This window comes from Ranitomeya variabilis, chromosome 4, assembly GCF_051348905.1.
Source record: "Ranitomeya variabilis isolate aRanVar5 chromosome 4, aRanVar5.hap1, whole genome shotgun sequence".
Taxonomy (NCBI): domain Eukaryota; kingdom Metazoa; phylum Chordata; class Amphibia; order Anura; family Dendrobatidae; genus Ranitomeya; species Ranitomeya variabilis.
Genome location: NC_135235.1, coordinates 289,996,510 through 290,017,999, shown reverse-complemented (window position 1 = coordinate 290,017,999; position 21,490 = coordinate 289,996,510). Strand labels below are relative to the sequence as shown.

Here is a 21,490-nt window from a genome sequence, read left to right as displayed (position 1 = left end):
TCTCGGGTCCCGGCAGATCGACACAAATCTTGCTGGAAGCTTTTCTCTTATTGATTAAGACCTGCCATTCACTAGATTGAATATTCTCAGCTTCTAATAGTTAATGTGCTCTAATGAAAAGACCCATAAATTGATTTTTTTTTTTTTTTTTTGCAATTTTACATTTGCCCATGCCTTGAGTCCTCGCCAAATTCTAAGATGTCACACTAGACTGGCATGTAACTCCTGCATGTGCAGACTATAATGTGTCACATTGTGTGTACAGGCGTCTTATTACTGACAACCTGCGTCCTACTAATGATGGAGGCTCCTTAACCCCAGATCATTCAGATATACACAGAACGGTATTTTACACATGTTGGACAGAAACAAGAGGATCAAGCCGCGGCCGGAGAGGTTTCAGAACTGCAAAGACCACTTCGACCTGGTGATCACCTGCGAGGAGAGAGTCTACGATCAAGTAGTTGAAGGTGAGTCAGTATTGTGTATCCTATACAGGTGATTGTTGTCTTATGGTTGTGTGCTGCATTGTGTATCCTATACAGGCGATTGTTGTGTCTTATGGTTGTGTGCTGCAATGTGTATCCTATACAGGTGATTGTTGTGTCTTATGCTTGTGTGCTGCAGTGTATCCTATACAGGTGATTGTTGTCTTAGGGTTGTGTGCTGCAATGTGCATCCTATACAGGCGATTGTTGTGTCCTATGGTTGTGTGCTGCAATGTGTATCCTATACAGGCGATTGTTGTCTTAGGGTTGTGTGCTGCAATGTGTATCCTATACAGGTGATTGTTGTGTCTTATGGTTGTGTGCTGCAATGTGTATCCTATACAGGCGATTGTTGTGTCTTAGGGTTGTGTGCTGCAATGTGTATCCTATACAGGTGATTGTTGTGTCTTAGGGTTGTGTGCTGCAATGTGTATCCTATACAGGCGATTGTTGTGTCTTATGGTTGTGTGCTGCAATGTGTATCCTATACAGGCGATTGTTGTGTCTTATGGTTGTGTGCTGCAATGTGTATCCTATACAGGCGATTGTTGTGTCTTATGGTTATGTGCTGCATTGTGTACCCTATACAGGCGATTGTTGTGTCTTATGGTTGTGTGCTGTAATGTGTATCCTATACAGGCGATTGTGGTGTCTTATGGTTGTGTGCTGCAATGTGTATCCTATACAGGCGATTGTTGTGTCTTATGGTTGTGTGCTGCAATGTGTATCCTATACAGGCGATTGTTGTCTTATGGTTGTGTGCTGCAATGTGTATCCTATACAGGCGATTGTTGTGTCTTATGGTTGTGTGCTGTAATGTGTATCCTATACAGGCGATTGTGGTGTCTTATGGTTGTGTGCTGCAATGTGTATCCTATACAGGCGATTGTTGTGTCTTATGGTTGTGTGCTGCAATGTGTATCCTATACAGGCGATTGTTGTCTTATGGTTGTGTGCTGCAATGTGTATCCTATACAGGCGATTGTTGTGTCTTATGGTTGTGTGCTGTAATGTGTATCCTATACAGGCGATTGTGGTGTCTTATGGTTGTGTGCTGCAATGTGTATCCTATACAGGCGATTGTTGTGTCTTATGGTTGTGTGCTGCAATGTGTATCCTATACAGGCGATTGTTGTCTTATGGTTGTGTGCTGCAATGTGTATCCTATACAGGCGATTGTTGTGTGCTGCAATGTGTATCCTATACAGGCGATTGTTGTCTTATGGTTGTGTGCTGCAATGTGTATCCTATACAGGCGATTGTTGTGTCTTATGGTTGTGTGCTGTAATGTGTATCCTATACAGGCGATTGTGGTGTCTTATGGTTGTGTGCTGCAATGTGTATCCTATACAGGCGATTGTTGTGTCTTAGGGTTGTGTGCTGCAATGTGTATCCTATACAGGCGATTGTGGTGTCTTATGGTTGTGTGCTGCAATGTGTATCCTATACAGGCGATTGTTGTGTCTTATGGTTGTGTGCTGCACTGTGTATCCTATATAGGTGATTGTTGTGTCTTATGGTTGTGTGCTGCAATGTGTATCCTATACATGCGATTGTTGTGTCTTATGGTTGTGTGCTGCAATGTGTATCCTATACAGGCGATTTTTGTGTCTTATGGTTGTGTGCTGCAATGTGTATCCTATACAGGCGATTGTTGTGTCCTATGGTTGTGTGCTGCAATGTGTATCCTATACAGGTGATTGTTGTGTCTTATGGTTATGTGCTGCATTGTGTACCCTATACAGGCGATTGTTGTGTCTTATGGTTGTGTGCTGTAATGTGTATCCTATACAGGCGATTGTGGTGTCTTATGGTTGTGTGCTGCAATGTGTATCCTATACAGGCGATTGTTGTGTCTTATGGTTGTGTGCTGCAATGTGTATCCTATACAGGCGATTGTTGTGTCTTATGGTTGTGTGCTGCAATGTGTATCCTATACAGGCGATTGTGGTGTCTTATGGTTGTGTGCTGCAATGTGTATCCTATACAGGCGATTGTTGTGTCTTATGGTTGTGTGCTGCAATGTGTATCCTATACAGGCGATTGTTGTCTTATGGTTGTGTGCTGCAATGTGTATCCTATACAGGCGATTGTTGTGTCTTATGGTTGTGTGCTGCAATGTGTATCCTATACAGGCGATTGTTGTCTTATGGTTGTGTGCTGCAATGTGTATCCTATACAGGCGATTGTTGTGTCTTATGGTTGTGTGCTGTAATGTGTATCCTATACAGGCGATTGTGGTGTCTTATGGTTGTGTGCTGCAATGTGTATCCTATACAGGTGATTGTTGTGTCTTAGGGTTGTGTGCTGCAATGTGTATCCTATACAGGTGATTGTTGTGTCTTATGGTTGTGTGCTGCAATGTGTATCCTATACAGGCGATTGTGGTGTCTTAGGGTTGTGTGCTGCAATGTGTATCCTATACAGGCGATTGTTGTGTCTTATGGTTGTGTGCTGCACTGTGTATCCTATATAGGTGATTGTTGTGTCTTATGGTTGTGTGCTGCAATGTGTATCCTATACATGCGATTGTTGTGTCTTATGGTTGTGTGCTGCAATGTGTATCCTATACAGGCGATTTTTGTGTCTTATGGTTGTGTGCTGCAATGTGTATCCTATACAGGCGATTGTTGTGTCTTAGGGTTTTGTGCTGCAATGTGTATCCTATACAGGCGATTGTTGTGTCTTATGGTTGTGTGCTGCAATGTGTATCCTATACAGGCGATTGTTGTCTTATGGTTGTGTGCTGCAATGTGTATCCTATACAGGCGATTGTTGTGTCTTATGGTTGTGTGCTGTAATGTGTATCCTATACAGGCGATTGTGTCCTATGGTTGTGTGCTGCATTGTGTACCCTATACAGGCGATTGTTGTGTCTTATGGTTGTGTGCTGTAATGTGTATCCTATACAGGCGATTGTGGTGTCTTATGGTTGTGTGCTGCAATGTGTATCCTATACAGGCGATTGTTGTGTCTTATGGTTGTGTGCTGCAATGTGTATCCTATACAGGCGATTGTTGTCTTATGGTTGTGTGCTGCAATGTGTATCCTATACAGGCGATTGTTGTGTCTTATGGTTGTGTGCTGCAATGTGTATCCTATACAGGCGATTGTTGTCTTATGGTTGTGTGCTGCAATGTGTATCCTATACAGGCGATTGTTGTGTCTTATGGTTGTGTGCTGTAATGTGTATCCTATACAGGCGATTGTGGTGTCTTATGGTTGTGTGCTGCAATGTGTATCCTATACAGGCGATTGTTGTGTCTTAGGGTTTTGTGCTGCAATGTGTATCCTATATAGGTGATTGTTGTGTCTTAGGGTTGTGTGCTGCATTGTTTATCCTATACAGGCGATTGTTGTGTCTTAGGGTTGTGTGCTGCAATGTGTATCCTATACAGGCGATTGTTGTGTCTTATGGTTGTGTGCTGCAATGTGTATCCTATACAGGCGATTGTTGTGTCTTATGGTTGTGTGCTGCAATGTGTATTCTATACAGGCGATTGTTGTGTCTTATGGTTGTGTGCTGCAATGTGTATCCTATACAGGCGATTGTTGTGTCCTATGGTTGTGTGCTGCAATGTGTATCCTATACAGGCGATTGTTGTGTCCTATGGTTGTGTGCTGCAATGTGTATCCTATACAGGCGATTGTTGTGTCTTATGGTTGTGTGCTGCAATGTGTATCCTATACAGGCGGTTGTGTCTTAGGGTTGTGTGCTGCAATGTGTATCCTATACAGGCGATTGTTGTGTCTTAGGGTTGTGTGCTGCAATGTGTATCCTATACAGGCGATTGTTGTGTCTTAGGGTTGTGTGCTGCAATGTGTATCCTATACAGGCGATTGTTGTGTCTTATGGTTGTGTGCTGCAATGTGTATCCTATACAGGCGATTGTTGTGTCCTATGGTTGTGTGCTGCAATGTGTATCCTATACAGGTGATTGTTGTGTCTTATGGTTGTGTGCTGCAATGTGTATCCTATACAGGCGATTGTTGTGTCTTAGGGTTTTGTGCTGCAATGTGTATCCTATATAGGTGATTGTTGTGTCTTAGGGTTGTGTGCTGCATTGTTTATCCTATACAGGCGATTGTTGTGTCTTAGGGTTGTGTGCTGCAATGTGTATCCTATACAGGCGATTGTTGTGTCTTATGGTTGTGTGCTGCAATGTGTATCCTATACAGGCGATTGTTGTGTCTTATGGTTGTGTGCTGCAATGTGTATTCTATACAGGCGATTGTTGTGTCTTATGGTTGTGTGCTGCAATGTGTATCCTATACAGGCGATTGTTGTGTCCTATGGTTGTGTGCTGCAATGTGTATCCTATACAGGCGATTGTTGTGTCCTATGGTTGTGTGCTGCAATGTGTATCCTATACAGGCGATTGTTGTGTCTTATGGTTGTGTGCTGCAATGTGTATCCTATACAGGCGGTTGTGTCTTAGGGTTGTGTGCTGCAATGTGTATCCTATACAGGCGATTGTTGTGTCTTAGGGTTGTGTGCTGCAATGTGTATCCTATACAGGCGATTGTTGTGTCTTATGGTTGTGTGCTGCAATGTGTATCCTATACAGGCGATTGTTGTGTCTTATGGTTGTGTGCTGCAATGTGTATCCTATACAGGCGATTGTTGTGTCCTATGGTTGTGTGCTGCAATGTGTATCCTATACAGGTGATTGTTGTGTCTTATGGTTGTGTGCTGCAATGTGTATCCTATACAGGCGATTGTGGTGTCTTAGGGTTGTGTGCTGCAATGTGTATCCTATACAGGCGATTGTTGTGTCTTATGGTTGTGTGCTGCAATGTGTATCCTATACAGGCGATTGTTGTGTCTTATGGTTATGTGCTGCACTGCGTATCCTATATAGGTGATTGTTGTGTCTTATGGTTGTGTGCTGCAATGTGTATCCTATACAGGCGATTGTTGTGTCTTATGGTTGTGTGCTGCAATGTGTATCCTATACAGGCGGTTGTGTCTTAGGGTTGTGTGCTGCAATGTGTATCCTATACAGGCGGTTGTGTCTTAGGGTTGTGTGCTGCAATGTGTATCCTATACAGGCGATTGTGGTGTCTTAGGGTTTTGTGCTGCAATGTGTATCCTATACAGGCGATTGTTGTGTCTTACGGTTGTGTGCTGCAATGTGTATCCTATACAGGCGATTGTTGTGTCTTATGGTTGTGTGCTGCAATGTGTATCCTATACAGGCGATTGTTGTCTTATGGTTGTGTGCTGCAATGTGTATCCTATACAGGCGATTGTTGTGTCTTATGGTTGTGTGCTGCAATGTGTATCCTATACAGGCGATTGTTGTCTTATGGTTGTGTGCTGCAATGTGTATCCTATACAGGCGATTGTTGTGTCTTATGGTTGTGTGCTGTAATGTGTATCCTATACAGGCGATTGTGGTGTCTTCTGGTTGTGTGCTGCAATGTGTATCCTATACAGGCGATTGTTGTGTCTTAGGGTTTTGTGCTGCAATGTGTATCCTATATAGGTGATTGTTGTGTCTTAGGGTTGTGTGCTGCATTGTTTATCCTATACAGGCGATTGTTGTGTCTTAGGGTTGTGTGCTGCAATGTGTATCCTATACAGGCGATTGTTGTGTCTTATGGTTGTGTGCTGCAATGTGTATCCTATACAGGCGGTTGTGTCTTAGGGTTGTGTGCTGCAATGTGTATCCTATACAGGCGGTTGTGTCTTAGGGTTGTGTGCTGCAATGTGTATCCTATACAGGCGATTGTTGTGTCTTATGGTTGTGTGCTGCACTGCGTATCCTATATAGGTGATTGTTGTGTCTTATGGTTGTGTGCTGCAATGTGTATCCTATACAGGCGATTGTTGTGTCTTATGGTTGTGTGCTGCAATGTGTATCCTATACAGGCGGTTGTGTCTTAGGGTTGTGTGCTGCAATGTGTATCCTATACAGGCGGTTGTGTCTTAGGGTTGTGTGCTGCAATGTGTATCCTATACAGGCGATTGTGGTGTCTTAGGGTTTTGTGCTGCAATGTGTATCCTATACAGGCGATTGTTGTGTCTTACGGTTGTGTGCTGCAATGTGTATCCTATACAGGCGATTGTTGAGTCTTAGGGTTGTGTGCTGCAATGTGTATCCTATACAGGCGATTGTTGTGTCTTATGGTTGTGTGCTGCAATGTGTATCCTATACAGGCAATTGTGGTGTCTTATGGTTGTGTGCTGCAATGTGTATCCTATACAGGCGATTGTTGTGTCTTATGGTTGTGTGCTGCAATGTGTATCCTATACAGGCAATTGTGGTGTCTTATGGTTGTGTGCTGCAATGTGTATCCTATACAGGCGATTGTGTCCTATGGTTGTGTGCTGCAATGTGTATCCTATACAGGCGATTGTTGTGTCTTATGGTTGTGTGCTGCAATGTGTATCCTATACAGGCGATTGTTGTGTCCTATGGTTGTGTGCTGCAATGTGTATCCTATACAGGCGATTGTGTCCTATGGTTGTGTGCTGCAATGTGTATCCTATACAGGCGATTGTTGTGTCTTATGGTTGTGTGCTGCAATGTGTATCCTATACAGGCGATTGTTGTGTCCTATGGTTGTGTGCTGCAATGTGTATCCTATACAGGCGATTGTTGTGTCTTATGGTTGTGTGCTGCAATGTGTATCCTATACAGGCGATTGTTGTGTCTTAGGGTTGTGTGCTGCAATGTGTATCCTATACAGGCGATTGTTGTGTCTTAGGGTTGTGTGCTGCAATGTGTATCCTATACAGGCGATTGTTGTGTCTTATGGTTGTGTGCTGCAATGTGTATCCTATACAGGCGATTGTTGTGTCTTATGGTTGTGTGCTGCAATGTGTATCCTATACAGGCGATTGTTGTGTCTTAGGGTTGTGTGCTGCAATGTGTATCCTATACAGGCGATTGTTGTGTCTTCTGGTTGTGTGCTGCAATGTGTATCCTATACAGGCGATTGTTGTGTCTTCTGGTTGTGTGCTGCAATGTGTATCCTATACAGGCGATTGTTGTGTCTTAGGGTTGTGTGCTGCAATGTGTATCCTATACAGGCGATTGTTGTGTCTTATGGTTGTGTGCTGCAATGTGTATCCTATACAGGCGATTGTTGTGTCCTATGGTTGTGTGCTGCAATGTGTATCCTATACAGGCGATTGTTGTGTCTTATGGTTGTGTGCTGCAATGTGTATCCTATACAGGCGATTGTTGTGTCTTAGGGTTGTGTGCTGCAATGTGTATCCTATACAGGCGATTGTGGTGTCTTATGGTTGTGTGCTGTAATGTGTATCCTATACAGGCGATTGTGGTGTCTTAGGGTTGTGTGCTGCAATGTGTATCCTATACAGGCGATTGTTGTGTCTTAGGGTTGTGTGCTGCAATGTGTATCCTATACAGGCGATTGTTGTGTCTTATGGTTGTGTGCTGCAATGTGTATCCTATACAGGCGATTGTTGTGTCTTCTGGTTGTGTGCTGCAATGTGTATCCTATACAAGCGATTGTTGTGTCTTAGGGTTGTGTGCTGCAATGTGTATCCTATACAGGCGATTGTTGTGTCTTATGGTTGTGTGCTGCAATGTGTATCCTATACAGGCGGTTGTGTCTTAGGGTTGTGTGCTGCAATGTGTATCCTATACAGGCGGTTGTGTCTTAGGGTTGTGTGCTGCAATGTGTATCCTATACAGGCGATTGTGGTGTCTTAGGGTTTTGTGCTGCAATGTGTATCCTATACAGGCGATTGTTGTGTCTTACGGTTGTGTGCTGCAATGTGTATCCTATACAGGCGATTGTTGAGTCTTAGGGTTGTGTGCTGCAATGTGTATCCTATACAGGCGATTGTTGTGTCTTATGGTTGTGTGCTGCAATGTGTATCCTATACAGGCAATTGTGGTGTCTTATGGTTGTGTGCTGCAATGTGTATCCTATACAGGCGATTGTTGTGTCTTATGGTTGTGTGCTGCAATGTGTATCCTATACAGGCAATTGTGGTGTCTTATGGTTGTGTGCTGCAATGTGTATCCTATACAGGCGATTGTGTCCTATGGTTGTGTGCTGCAATGTGTATCCTATACAGGCGATTGTTGTGTCTTATGGTTGTGTGCTGCAATGTGTATCCTATACAGGCGATTGTTGTGTCCTATGGTTGTGTGCTGCAATGTGTATCCTATACAGGCGATTGTGTCCTATGGTTGTGTGCTGCAATGTGTATCCTATACAGGCGATTGTTGTGTCTTATGGTTGTGTGCTGCAATGTGTATCCTATACAGGCGATTGTTGTGTCCTATGGTTGTGTGCTGCAATGTGTATCCTATACAGGCGATTGTTGTGTCTTATGGTTGTGTGCTGCAATGTGTATCCTATACAGGCGATTGTTGTGTCTTAGGGTTGTGTGCTGCAATGTGTATCCTATACAGGCGATTGTTGTGTCTTAGGGTTGTGTGCTGCAATGTGTATCCTATACAGGCGATTGTTGTGTCTTATGGTTGTGTGCTGCAATGTGTATCCTATACAGGCGATTGTTGTGTCTTATGGTTGTGTGCTGCAATGTGTATCCTATACAGGCGATTGTTGTGTCTTAGGGTTGTGTGCTGCAATGTGTATCCTATACAGGCGATTGTTGTGTCTTCTGGTTGTGTGCTGCAATGTGTATCCTATACAGGCGATTGTTGTGTCTTCTGGTTGTGTGCTGCAATGTGTATCCTATACAGGCGATTGTTGTGTCTTAGGGTTGTGTGCTGCAATGTGTATCCTATACAGGCGATTGTTGTGTCTTATGGTTGTGTGCTGCAATGTGTATCCTATACAGGCGATTGTTGTGTCCTATGGTTGTGTGCTGCAATGTGTATCCTATACAGGCGATTGTTGTGTCTTATGGTTGTGTGCTGCAATGTGTATCCTATACAGGCGATTGTTGTGTCTTAGGGTTGTGTGCTGCAATGTGTATCCTATACAGGCGATTGTGGTGTCTTATGGTTGTGTGCTGTAATGTGTATCCTATACAGGCGATTGTGGTGTCTTAGGGTTGTGTGCTGCAATGTGTATCCTATACAGGCGATTGTTGTGTCTTAGGGTTGTGTGCTGCAATGTGTATCCTATACAGGCGATTGTTGTGTCTTATGGTTGTGTGCTGCAATGTGTATCCTATACAGGCGATTGTTGTGTCTTCTGGTTGTGTGCTGCAATGTGTATCCTATACAAGCGATTGTTGTGTCTTAGGGTTGTGTGCTGCAATGTGTATCCTATACAGGCGATTGTTGTGTCTTATGGTTGTGTGCTGCAATGTGTATCCTATACAGGCGATTGTTGTGTCCTATGGTTGTGTGCTGCAATGTGTATCCTATACAGGCGATTGTTGTGTCTTATGGTTGTGTGCTGCAATGTGTATCCTATACAGGCGATTGTTGTGTCTTCTGGTTGTGTGCTGCAATGTGTATCCTATACAGGCGATTGTTGTGTCCTATGGTTGTGTGCTGCAATGTGTATCCTATACAGGCGATTGTTGTGTCTTATGGTTGTGTGCTGCAATGTGTATCCTATACAGGCGATTGTTGTGTCTTATGGTTGTGTGCTGCAATGTGTATCCTATACAGGCGATTGTTGTGTCTTATGGTTGTGTGCTGCAATGTCTGACTGTGTGCCTGGTAAACTATGAAGGGAAGCCACGCTAGTGGAGCGCCATGGTCCCTACAGTCAGGGGTGTCGAGAGTCGGACCCCCCACACATCTGATATTGTGAACAGGCCATTAATATGAAAGTCCCAGAATTCCCTCTTGATATTTTTCTGATTCGGGGCACCATATCCCCTGCATAGACCTGCAGTCACCACTAGAGGGAGCCTCGTAGCTTTCTGTTATCATTGAGTGCAATATATGAACAGAGTGCAGTGTAAGCCAGCACAAGAGGGGTTAACTGCGTCCACTTTCATATCTGTGGCTGAGCAGAGGATTTGGTGCCTTTTTATGCGAAAAAATGTAATTGCCCACTATACGGAGATATTAAAAAGTAAGCTTTATTTAAAAAAAAAAAAAATGTTTTAATAGTTTTGTCCAGCATGGTAAGTTGTTAAACTTTACAAAACACTTTTATTAGGGGATTTCTCTTCATTCCTGTAAAACATAAATTGCATGTAAGTGCCTTCCAACCCCTTGCCTTCCGCCATACGTCCTGATACCAATGCAACTGAAGGCAAGTAGACTAAGGAAAAGCCGAGGTTTGGAAGCCACTTGTGCTGCACAAAACTATTCACAAAATAATATAGTTTTTAGAAAATTATTACCGAATTTTGAACATCTTTAAATCAGTCGACATCTACTCCAAGGCGTTTCATTGTGGCCATCATTTCCATGCTTCAGTGGAATAATGCAGAATTTCCAGACTTCATTGCTCCTCGTGACATTATGGGCTGTCTTATTCCACAGACCTGAACTCCAGAGAACAAGAAACCTGTCAGCCCGTGCACGTCATCAATGTCGATATCCAGGACAATCACGAAGAGGCCACACTAGGAGCTTTCCTAATTTGTGAACTTTGCCAATGTGTAAGTTTTTTTTGTTTTTTTTTAATGGTCCTCCATCAGCAGAGAATCTGTGCTATATAAATGCTGCAGCGCTATATGTGCGGCAGAATCCCTCTGCATCCATACTCGCTGCTTTTTCTGTCAAAAATAGAGGTGGCGTCCTGAGCATGTGTGCATGAGGCCTTATAAATGAAAGGACTTAGAAAGGCTCATTGGAGTGTACGCCACCTTGTGGCCCAAAAGGGTGATACAGCTTCTTCTTTTTTTTTTTTTTTTTTTTTTTTTTATACTAGCTGCTATTATTTTTTTATATAGCACCATTGATTCCATGGTGCTGTACATGAGAAGGGGTTGCATACAAATTACAGATATCGCTTACGGTAAACAATCAATGACAGACGGATATAGAGGGGAGAGAACCCTGTATGTGTGACAGTCTTTACTGTGAGGAAACCGGAGACTTGGCACCACAGATGACTATTCTTTCCAAAACTCCTTCCTATCTTAATTTATAAACTAGGACAGTCTATTAATCTCAGGCCTTTACTGCATCCTCCAAGGACAGAACGTCTCTACCAGAGGTTTTCGTTCCAGGGTTAGACAAGTGTTGCATCCTTTACGGCCAAGAAGTAAAAATATATATATATATATATATATATATATATATATATATATATATATATATATATATATATATATATATATATAATCTCATTACGGACCGAAGCTACAGATTACCAAATGGGTGGTCTCCTAACAAGATCTGTTCATGTGATCCTCATAGAGCAGGGGGTGGGACGATCACTTTTTTTTTGTAAGGACCCACCTTTAGCAGCCACATTTCTTCATGTAATACGTACTACCTAGGATTTGTATGACCAGCTATAGCTTTTCAACGGCAATATCAGCTGATTCCTCAAGGATTTCTAAAGCCGAGCTTTCTTGGAACATGTCAAAAAAGTCCATCTCTGTCTTCCAGATACAACACACAGACGACATGGAGAACGAGATAGACGAACTGTTACAGGAGTTTGAGGACAAGAGTGGACGGACCTTCCTTCACACCATCTGCTTCTATTGACGCAAGACCACTCAGGCCTTATCCTCTATCATTATGTTATTATGCTTCTATTCCCAGATTTTATTTTTATTTTTTTTCCCCCTTTTTTAATTCTTTTTTTTTTTTTTAAGTGTTTTTCCTCCTTCAGGTATTTTGTCCAAAAAAATTAAACGGACAGATGTACAAACGTTTGTGTATATATGGGAAATATTAAAGATTATGAGGGATAGATCTATGGGGAAAAAAAACAGGATTGCCTAAAATTTGTGCTGAATGAGTATTATTTTAATCTTTTTTTTTTTTTTTTTTTATAAATATATATGTATACAGTATATTCTTTCCAAATGAGGAGTTTGTGGTTCTAGTCTCTTTGTAACCCTTCGAAGTCAGAAGGGGGGAGAAGAAAGACAGTAATGGACCCGCTTATCAGTACGTGGGTAATACTGACACATGGTGATGCCAGATCTACAAATATGAATATTAATATCTGTACAATAATAGGTAATAAATTGGAGATGTGCTCTAAGTGTTGTGAATTGTTATTACATGTGAAAGTTTATTTCAACACATTGGTTTGTAACGAAGCGATCATCGCTAATAAGGAGGTCAACACAACGTAGAAGCGTTGGTGCGACGCGAAACGGCCGTCGTCCTCCATGCAGCGGGCTTCCCCTCTGCCTACCACTTTATCCCGCGACATGGAATAAAGGACTATTTTTACAGAAATAGTAAATGCAGTAAATGCCGCGCTTTTCTTTGCTTCTTTCTGCCTGATACAAGACTTTACAATACCTGCAGCTCTCACTAGGACGAACTTGTAGGCCATTTGCCAAAACTGACGTTCATACACTTGTTTCACAGATTTATGAAACTAGGACTGTGCTCGGATCTCAATACTTGGCCCGACTGTGGGTCTCCTGACCTGAACCAAATGCATAAGTATACATTTTGGTCAGGAAGTCCTTGACCGGGTCAGATATGGCAGTACATAATTGGACCGTAATACTGGCCTTAATCAAAAGCCTTGTGAAGAAAAATGCTCCGCTGCCTCCAATCGTCAGGACAATTACGCATTTGAATGATGAGTGATGGATGAGGCCGCAGCTGCTTCCACTACTAGGCTTGTTATTGGGGAACTCGGGAAGGGAATGTGTTATATACCTCCGATTTCAACGCATGGAATATATACAGTGGGGAAAATAAGTATTTGATACACTGAAAAAAACAAAGAAGAAAGCAGGGATCTCTAAAATATAACTTTTAATATATAAAGTTTAAAAGAGAGTATTCTAAAATTGGAGACAAGTAAAAATGTAAGTATATACCATAGGGAATAATATGAGTACCAATAGTGTATCCTGTTGGGCCCTATAAATAAACTAAAGTGACCCCTACCTAACAGTGGAGGTTAGCACCCTAAGTTTCAGCGGTAGGCGCCCCCACTCCGCGGCGGCTTGCCCTCCTGTCCCTACAAAACCCTAACCTGGTAATTTAGGATCTCGACATTTGTTTTTGGTGGATTTATTTGATACACTGCCAATTTTCCAAGTTTTCCCACCTACAAAGACAGAAAGGTCTGTAATATTTATCCTTGGTACCCTTCAAATGGGAGAGAGATTGTAAAAAAAAAAAAAAAATCCAGAAAATCAGTTTGATTTTTACTTAACCCCTTAAGCCCCGAGGGTGGTTTGCACGTTAATGACCGGGCCAATTTTTACAATTCTGACCACTGTCCCTTTATGAGGTTATAACTCTTGAACGCTTCAACGGATCTTGGGGATTCTGACATTGTTTTCTCGTGAGATATTGTACTTCATGTTAGTGGTAAAATTTATTCGATATAACTTGTGTTTATTTGTGAAAAAAATGGAAATTTGGCAAAAATTTTGAAAATTTCACAATTTTCCAACTTTGAATTTTTATGCCCTTAAATCACAGAGATATGTCACACAAAATACTTAATAAGTAACATTTCCCACATGTCTACTTTACATCAGCACAATTTTGGAACCAAAATTTTTTTTTGTTAGGGAGTTATAAGGGTTAAAAGTTGACCAGCAATTTCTCATTTTTACAACACCATTTTTTTTAGGGACCACATCTCATTTGAAGTCATTTTGAGGGGTCTATATGATAGAAAATAACCAAGTGTGATACCATTCTAAAAACTGCACCCCTCAAGGTGCTCAAAACCACATTCAAGAAGTTTATTAACCCTTCAGGTGTTTCACAGGAATTTTTGGAATGTTTAAATAAAAATTAACATTTAACTTTTTTTCACACAAAATTTACTTCAGCTCCAATTTGTTTTATTTTACCAAGAGTAACAGGAGAAAATGGACCCCAAAAGATGTTGTACAATTTGTCCTGAGTACGCTGATACCCCATATGTGGGGGTAAACCACTGTTTGGGCGCATGGCAGAGCTCGGAAGCGAAGGAGCGCCATTTGACTTTTCAATGCAAAATTGACTGGAATTGAGATGGGACGCCATGTTGCGTTTGGAGAGCCCCTGATGTGCCTAAACATTGAAACCCCCCACAAGTGACACCATTTTGGAAAGTAGACCCCTTAAGGAACTTATCTAGATGTGTGGTGAGCACTTTGACCAAACAAGTGCTTCACAGAAGTTTATAATGCAGAGCCGTAAAAATAAAAAATCATATTTTTTCACAAAAATGATCTTTTCGCCCCCAATTTTTTATTTTCCCAAGGGTAAGAGAAGAAATTGCACCCCAAAAATTGTTGTGCAATTTGTCCTGAGTACGCTGATACCCCATATGTGGGTGTAAACCGTTGTTTGGGTGCATGGCAGAGCTCGGAAGGGAAGGAGCGCCATTTGACTTTTCAATGCAAAATTGACTGGAATTGAGATGGGACACCATGTCGCGTTTGGAGAGCCCCTGATGTGCCTAAACATTAAAACCCCCCACAAGTGACACCATTTTGGAAAGTAGACCCCCTAAGGAACTTATCTTGATGTGTTTTGAGAGCTTTGAACCCCCAAGTGTTTCACTACAGTTTATAACGCAGAGCCGTGAAACTAAAAATTCTTTTTTTTTTTTTTTCAGAAAAATGATTTTTTAGCCCCCAGTTTTATTTTTTCACAAGGGTAACAGGAAAAATTTGACCCCAAAAGTTGTTGTCCAATTTGTCCTGAGTATGCTGATACCCCATATGTGGGGGGGAACCACTGTTTGGGCGCATGGCAGAGCTCGGAAGGGAAGGAGCGCCATTTGGAATGCAGACTTAGATGGATTGGTCTGCAGGCATCATGTTGCATTTGCAGAGCCCCTGATGTACCCAAACAGTATAAACCCCCCATAAGTGACCCCATATTGGAAACTAGACCTCCCAAGGAACTTATCTAGATGTGTTGTGAGAACTTTGAACCCCCAAGTGTTTCACTACAGTTTACAACGCAGTGCTGTGAAAATAAAAAATCCTTTTTTTCCCACAAAAATGATTTTTAGCCCCCCAAATTTTTATTTTCCCAGAGATAACAAGAGAACTTGGACCCCAAAAGTTGTTGTCCAATTTGTCCCAAGTACGCTGATGCCCCATATGTTGGGTAAATCCCTGTTTGGGCGCACGGGAGAGTGTTTGGGGACGTGAGCTTGGGGGCCGCCGACGCTGTGCTGGCCGCGCTATATAGATGACGATTTATTTTTTTGGCATGGAACAACAGCAGCTCGCAGAATTGTGAGCTATGCTAACTTACAGATATGATCTGCAAAAGATTGACTTTCTGGATGTCAATCTGAAGGTGGATGAAACATCATCCATACAGACTGATGTCTATCGAAAGGTGACATCAGTCAATTCTTTGATTCATGCAAAATCAGCTCATAGCCAAGTCACCATTAGGACCGTCCCAGTTGGACATTTCTTGAGGATGAGGCGAATATGCTCTTTGGATGAAAGGTTTGAAATACAGGCGGATGGTCTAAAAACCCGATATGAGCAAAGGGGTTAATGCAAGCGATGTGTACGTCATGAGTACAATAGGGCAAAGTCCACATCCTGTAATCAGAATAAGAAGGAGAAAGGGGATGAGAAAATCCATTTCATCTTTATTTAATTACAAGTGGGACAAAGGAGAGTAATCCTTAAAAGGCATTGGCCAATACTGAGTACCGAACCCTCCTTGGGACCCTTTCTGGCTGACCATCTACTAATGACTCCGCACAGATCTAAAAATCTTAAAGATCTATTTGTCAGAAGCCATTATATTGCACCAGTTGCTAAACCCTTTGGCTCAAGAAGACCCATTAAGAGTTGTTACACCTGCGGCCACTGTCTGACCAGGAACCTGATGGCTTGATACTATCAAGATAACGGCGGAGCAGACCCTCGTGGACCCATTTAGGCTTGCACAAGATCAATCTTGCTACAGATGGTTCATTCATCAAGTCACCATGGCTGGAGATCAGGCTGAAGGCCGTTAAATAATGATCTCTGTATAATGGACTTGAACTTCGGTCAGAACATACTGACACCGCGATGGACAGATTCCACCCATAAATAATGTATAAAATGGTCTCGATGAGGCCAAATGTACCCTTAGCACCTTAGTGCATAGGTTTAATATTACTTTAACCCCTTTCCAACCTCAGGCGTAATAATACGCCGACGTCGGAAACACCCTCCCTTTGATGTGGGCTTCGGCAGTGAGCCCACATCTTTCCCAGCACGTCCGCAGTTTTGAACAGCTGACATGTGCCCGGAACAGTTGTGGGTGGAATCGCGATCTACCCGCAGCTAGTAACCCATTAAATGCCGCTCTCAAACTCTGACAGCGGCATTTAACACGCACTTCCGGCAAGCGGGTCGTAAATCCGTCCATCAGTGACACCCCCATCACGGGTCACCGATGGGTTGGCATGACAACCAGAGGTTCTCCTGGAGACCTCTATAGTTGTCACTGCCAGATTGCTATGAGCGCCGACAGCCCGATGGTCGGCGCTCATAGCAAGTCAGCAATTCTGCTACATACAGGCGATCTGATCATCACCTGCATGTAGCAGTGCCAATCGGGTTATGGCAGCTTCTGCTCCCCCATGGAGACTATTGAAGCTTGCCAAAAGTAGAAAAAAAAGGTTTTTTAAAAAATATAAAAGTTCAAATCACCCCACTTTTGCCCCATTCAAAATAAAACAATAAAAAAAATCTACACATATTTGGTATCGCCAAGTTCAGAATCACCCGATCTATCAATAAAAAAAAAAACAAATTAACCCGATTGCTGAATGGTATAAGGAGAAAAAAAGGCAAAACGCCAGAGTTACGTTTCTTTGGTCGCCGCAACAGTGCATTAAAAATGCAATAACGGGCAATCAAAAGAACGTATCTGCACTAAAATTATATAATTAAAAACGACAGCTCAGTGCGCAAAAAATTAGCCCTCACTCAACCCGAGATCACTACGAGTCTTGGAAAATGGCTCAATTTTTTTTTTTTTTAACAAACTGGAATTTTGTTTTCACCACTTAAATAAAAAAGAACCTAGACATGTTAGGTGTCTATGAACTCGTAACGACCTGCAGAATCATAATGGCAGGTCAGTTTTACCTTTTAGTGAACATAGTAAAAAAAAAATCAAAACAAAAAAACAATTTCACCATACTTTGATTTTTTTTTTCCCGTTTTCCAGTATACGATATGTTAAAGAAAATGGTGTCTTTCAAAAGTACAACTTGCTCTGCTAAAAACAAGTCCTCACATGGCCATATTGACTGAAAACCAAAAAAAAGTTATGGCTCTGGGAAGAAGGGGAACAAAAAACGAAAACGCAAAAACGAAAATACCTCCGGTCATGGTTAAGGGGCGAACATAGACATGGCCACTCTGGGTCTGATCAAATCCACCCTGCAAACTTAATGTGATTGAATCAGGGTTAACTGTGTGTGGAGGGAGTAGTGCCCAAATAATGCCATCCTAATGCCCACATTATAGAGCAATACAGTACCATAATAATACCACCATACACTGCAAAAGTAACAAAGCTCCAAGCCAAGGGCTGTATATAAGTCAGATGGAAACCTTGGGTCATTTTCTCCCCTTTTGCCACAGAGACAATAGCTGGGAAACCTAGCAATTCCCAGAACGTCTGGGGGGCTGCATGCATAACAACACAACATTACAGTGCATAGGTGTAAGGTTAGTACCAGAAATGGAGGACTGGGCCACCCCCATATTCTTGTGATCCAAGTCAGGTGTATTCTCACTGCTACAAATGTAAAAACCTCAAGTCACCAGTAGATGGCAACAGTGAGAAAGCACCAGGCACCATCCACCTAGCTGTCAGCTGAAGTCACCTTAACCACTGACAGGTATCACAACTAGAGATGGGCTAAATTGTTCAGCTCTCTTCTTATTCACAACCCCTTTCTGGACGGTTTTATGGCATATCTAAATATTGCAAAAAAAAATAAATGAATATAAAATATATAAATATATATTAATTTTATATATGTTTTAATTATTTATTTTAGATGCTATTTATATACATATATAATTTAAAATAAATAAGTAAAACAGCTATATATATAAAAAATGTATAATAAATACACATATTTATCACTTATTTTATTTTTTGCAATATTTTATATATATATTTATATATATAAATATATATACAGTATATATAGAATTTGAATTAAATAGCTAAACATGTATATATATTTTTATATATGTTAAATAAATATTTATTTAACATATAAAAATATATATATACATGTTTTAATTATTTATCTTAGATTATATATATATATATATATATATATATATATATATATAATGAATATTGCAAAAAAATAAATGAAAATAAAATATATACAGTACAGACCAAAAGTTTGGACACACCTCATTTAAAGATTTTTCTGTATTTTCATGAATATGAAAATAGTAAATTCACACTGAAGGCATCAAAACTATGAATTAACACATGTGGAAACATATACTTAACAAAAAAGTGTGAAACAACTGAAATTATGCCTTATATTCTAGGTTCTTCAAAGTAGCCACCTTTTGCTTTGATGACTGCTTTGCACACTCTTGGCATTCTCTTGATGAGCTTCAAGAGGTAGTCACCGGGAATGGTTTTCACTTCACAGGTGTGCCCTGTCAGGTTTAATAAGTGGGATTTCTTGCCTTATAAATGGGGTTGGGACCATCAGTTGTGTTGTGCAGCAGTCTGGTGGATACACAGCTGATAGTCCTACTGAATAGACTGTTAGCTGTTTTTTTCTTGCCATAATACAAATTCTAAGTAAAGAAAAACGAGTGGCCATCAATACTTTAACCCCTTAAGCCCCGAGGGTGGTTTGCACGTTAATGACCAGGCCAATTTTTACAATTCTGACCACTGTCCCTTTATGAGGTTATAACTCTGGAACGCTTCAACGGATCTTGGCGATTCTGACATTGTTTTCTCGTGACATATTGTACTTCATGTTAGTGGTAAAATTTCTTCGATATAACTTGCGTTTATTTGTGAAAAAAACGAATATTTGGCGAAAATTTTGAAAATTTCGCAATTTTCCAACTTTGAATTTTTATGCCCTTAAATCACAGACATACGTCACACAAAATACTTAATAAATAACATTTCCCACATGTCTACTTTACATCAGCACAATTTTGGAACCAAAATTTTTTTTTGTGAGGGAGTTATAAGGGTTAAAAGTTGACCAGCAATTTCTCATTTTTACAACACCATTTTTTTTTAGGGACCACATCTCATTTGAAGTCATTTTGACGGGTCTATATGATAGAAAATACCCAAGTGTGACACCATTCTAAAAACTGCACCCCTCAAGGTACTCAAAACCACTTTCAAGAAGTTTATTAACCCTTCAGGTGTTTCACAGGAATTTTTGGAATGTTTAAATAAAAATGAACATTTAACTTTTTTTCACACAAAATTTATTTCAGCTCCAATTTGTTTTATTTTACCAAGGGTAACAGGAGAAAATAGACCCCAAAAGTTGTTGTACAATTTGTCCTGAGTACGCTGATACCCCATATGTGGGGGTAAACCACAGTTTGGGCGCATGGCAGAGCTTGGAAGCAAAGGAGCGCCATTTGACTTTTCAATGCAAAATTGACTGGAATTGAGATGGGACGCCATGTTGCATTTGGAGAGCCCCTGATGTGCCTAAACATTGAAACCCCTAACAAGTGACACCATTTTGGAAAGTAGACCCCCTAAGGAACTTATCTAGATGTGTGGTGAGCACTTTGACCCAACAAGTGCTTTACAGAAGTTTATAATGCAGAGCCGTAAAAATAAAAATCATATTTTTTCACAAAAATGATCTTTTCACCCCCAATTTTTTATTTTCCCAAGGGTGAGAGAAGAAATTGGACCCCAAAAATTGTTGTGCAATTTGTCCTGAGTACGCTGATACCCCATATGTGGGTGTAAACCATTGTTTGGGCGCAGGGCAGAGCTCGGAAGGGAAGGAGCGCCATTTGACTTTTCAATGCAAAATTGACTGGAATTGAGATGGGACGCCATGTTGCATTTAGAGAGCCCTTGATGTGCCTAAACATTGAAACCCCTAACAAGTGACACCATTTTGGAAAGTAGACCCCCTAAGGAACTTATCTAGATGTGTGGTGAGCACTTTGACCCAACAAGTGCTTTACAGAAGTTTATAATGCAGAGCCGTAAAAATAAAAATCATATTTTTTCACAAAAATGATCTTTTCACCCCCAATTTTTTATTTTCCCAAGGGTGAGAGAAGAAATTGGACCCCAAAAATTGTTGTGCAATTTGTCCTGAGTACGCTGATACCCCATATGTGGGTGTAAACCATTGTTTGGGCGCAGGGCAGAGCTCGGAAGGGAAGGAGCACCATTTGACTTTTCAATGCAAAATTGACTGGAATTGAGATGGGATGCCATGTTGCGTTTGGAGAGCCCCTGATGTGCCTAAACATTGAAACTCCCTACAAGTGACACCATTTTGGAAAGTAGACCCCCTAAGGAACTTATCTAGATGTGTGGTGAGCACTTTGACCCAACAAGTGCTTTACAGAAGTTTATAATGCAGAGCCGTAAAAATAAAAATCATATTTTTTCACAAAAATGATCTTTTCACCCCCAATTTTTTATTTTCCCAAGGGTGAGAGAAGAAATTGGACCCCAAAAATTGTTGTGCAATTTGTCCTGAGTACGCTGATACCCCATATGTGGGTGTAAACCATTGTTTGGGCGCAGGGCAGAGCTCGGAAGGGAAGGAGCGCCATTTGACTTTTCAATGCAAAATTGACTGGAATTGAGATGGGACGCCATGTTGCATTTAGAGAGCCCTTGATGTGCCTAAACATTGAAACCCCTAACAAGTGACACCATTTTGGAAAGTAGACCCCCTAAGGAACTTATCTAGATGTGTGGTGAGCACTTTGACCCAACAAGTGCTTTACAGAAGTTTAT

The 21,490-nt window shown here is 41.2% G+C and overlaps 1 protein-coding gene across 1 annotated transcript in view; it reads left to right on the top strand.

Annotated features, from left to right (window-relative positions):
- SSU72 (SSU72 homolog, RNA polymerase II CTD phosphatase) overlaps positions 1–12,576 on the top strand; it is a 111,817-nt gene extending 99,241 nt beyond the window's left edge. The window contains exons 3-5 of the mRNA XM_077250151.1: positions 331–470; positions 10,892–11,010; positions 11,969–12,576. Of these exons, the coding sequence (XP_077106266.1) occupies positions 331–470; positions 10,892–11,010; positions 11,969–12,070 (361 nt within the window). The 3' untranslated portion in view covers positions 12,071–12,576. The remainder of the gene's footprint in view (positions 1–330; positions 471–10,891; positions 11,011–11,968) is intronic.
- Positions 12,577–21,490: the final 8,914 nt, after the last annotated feature.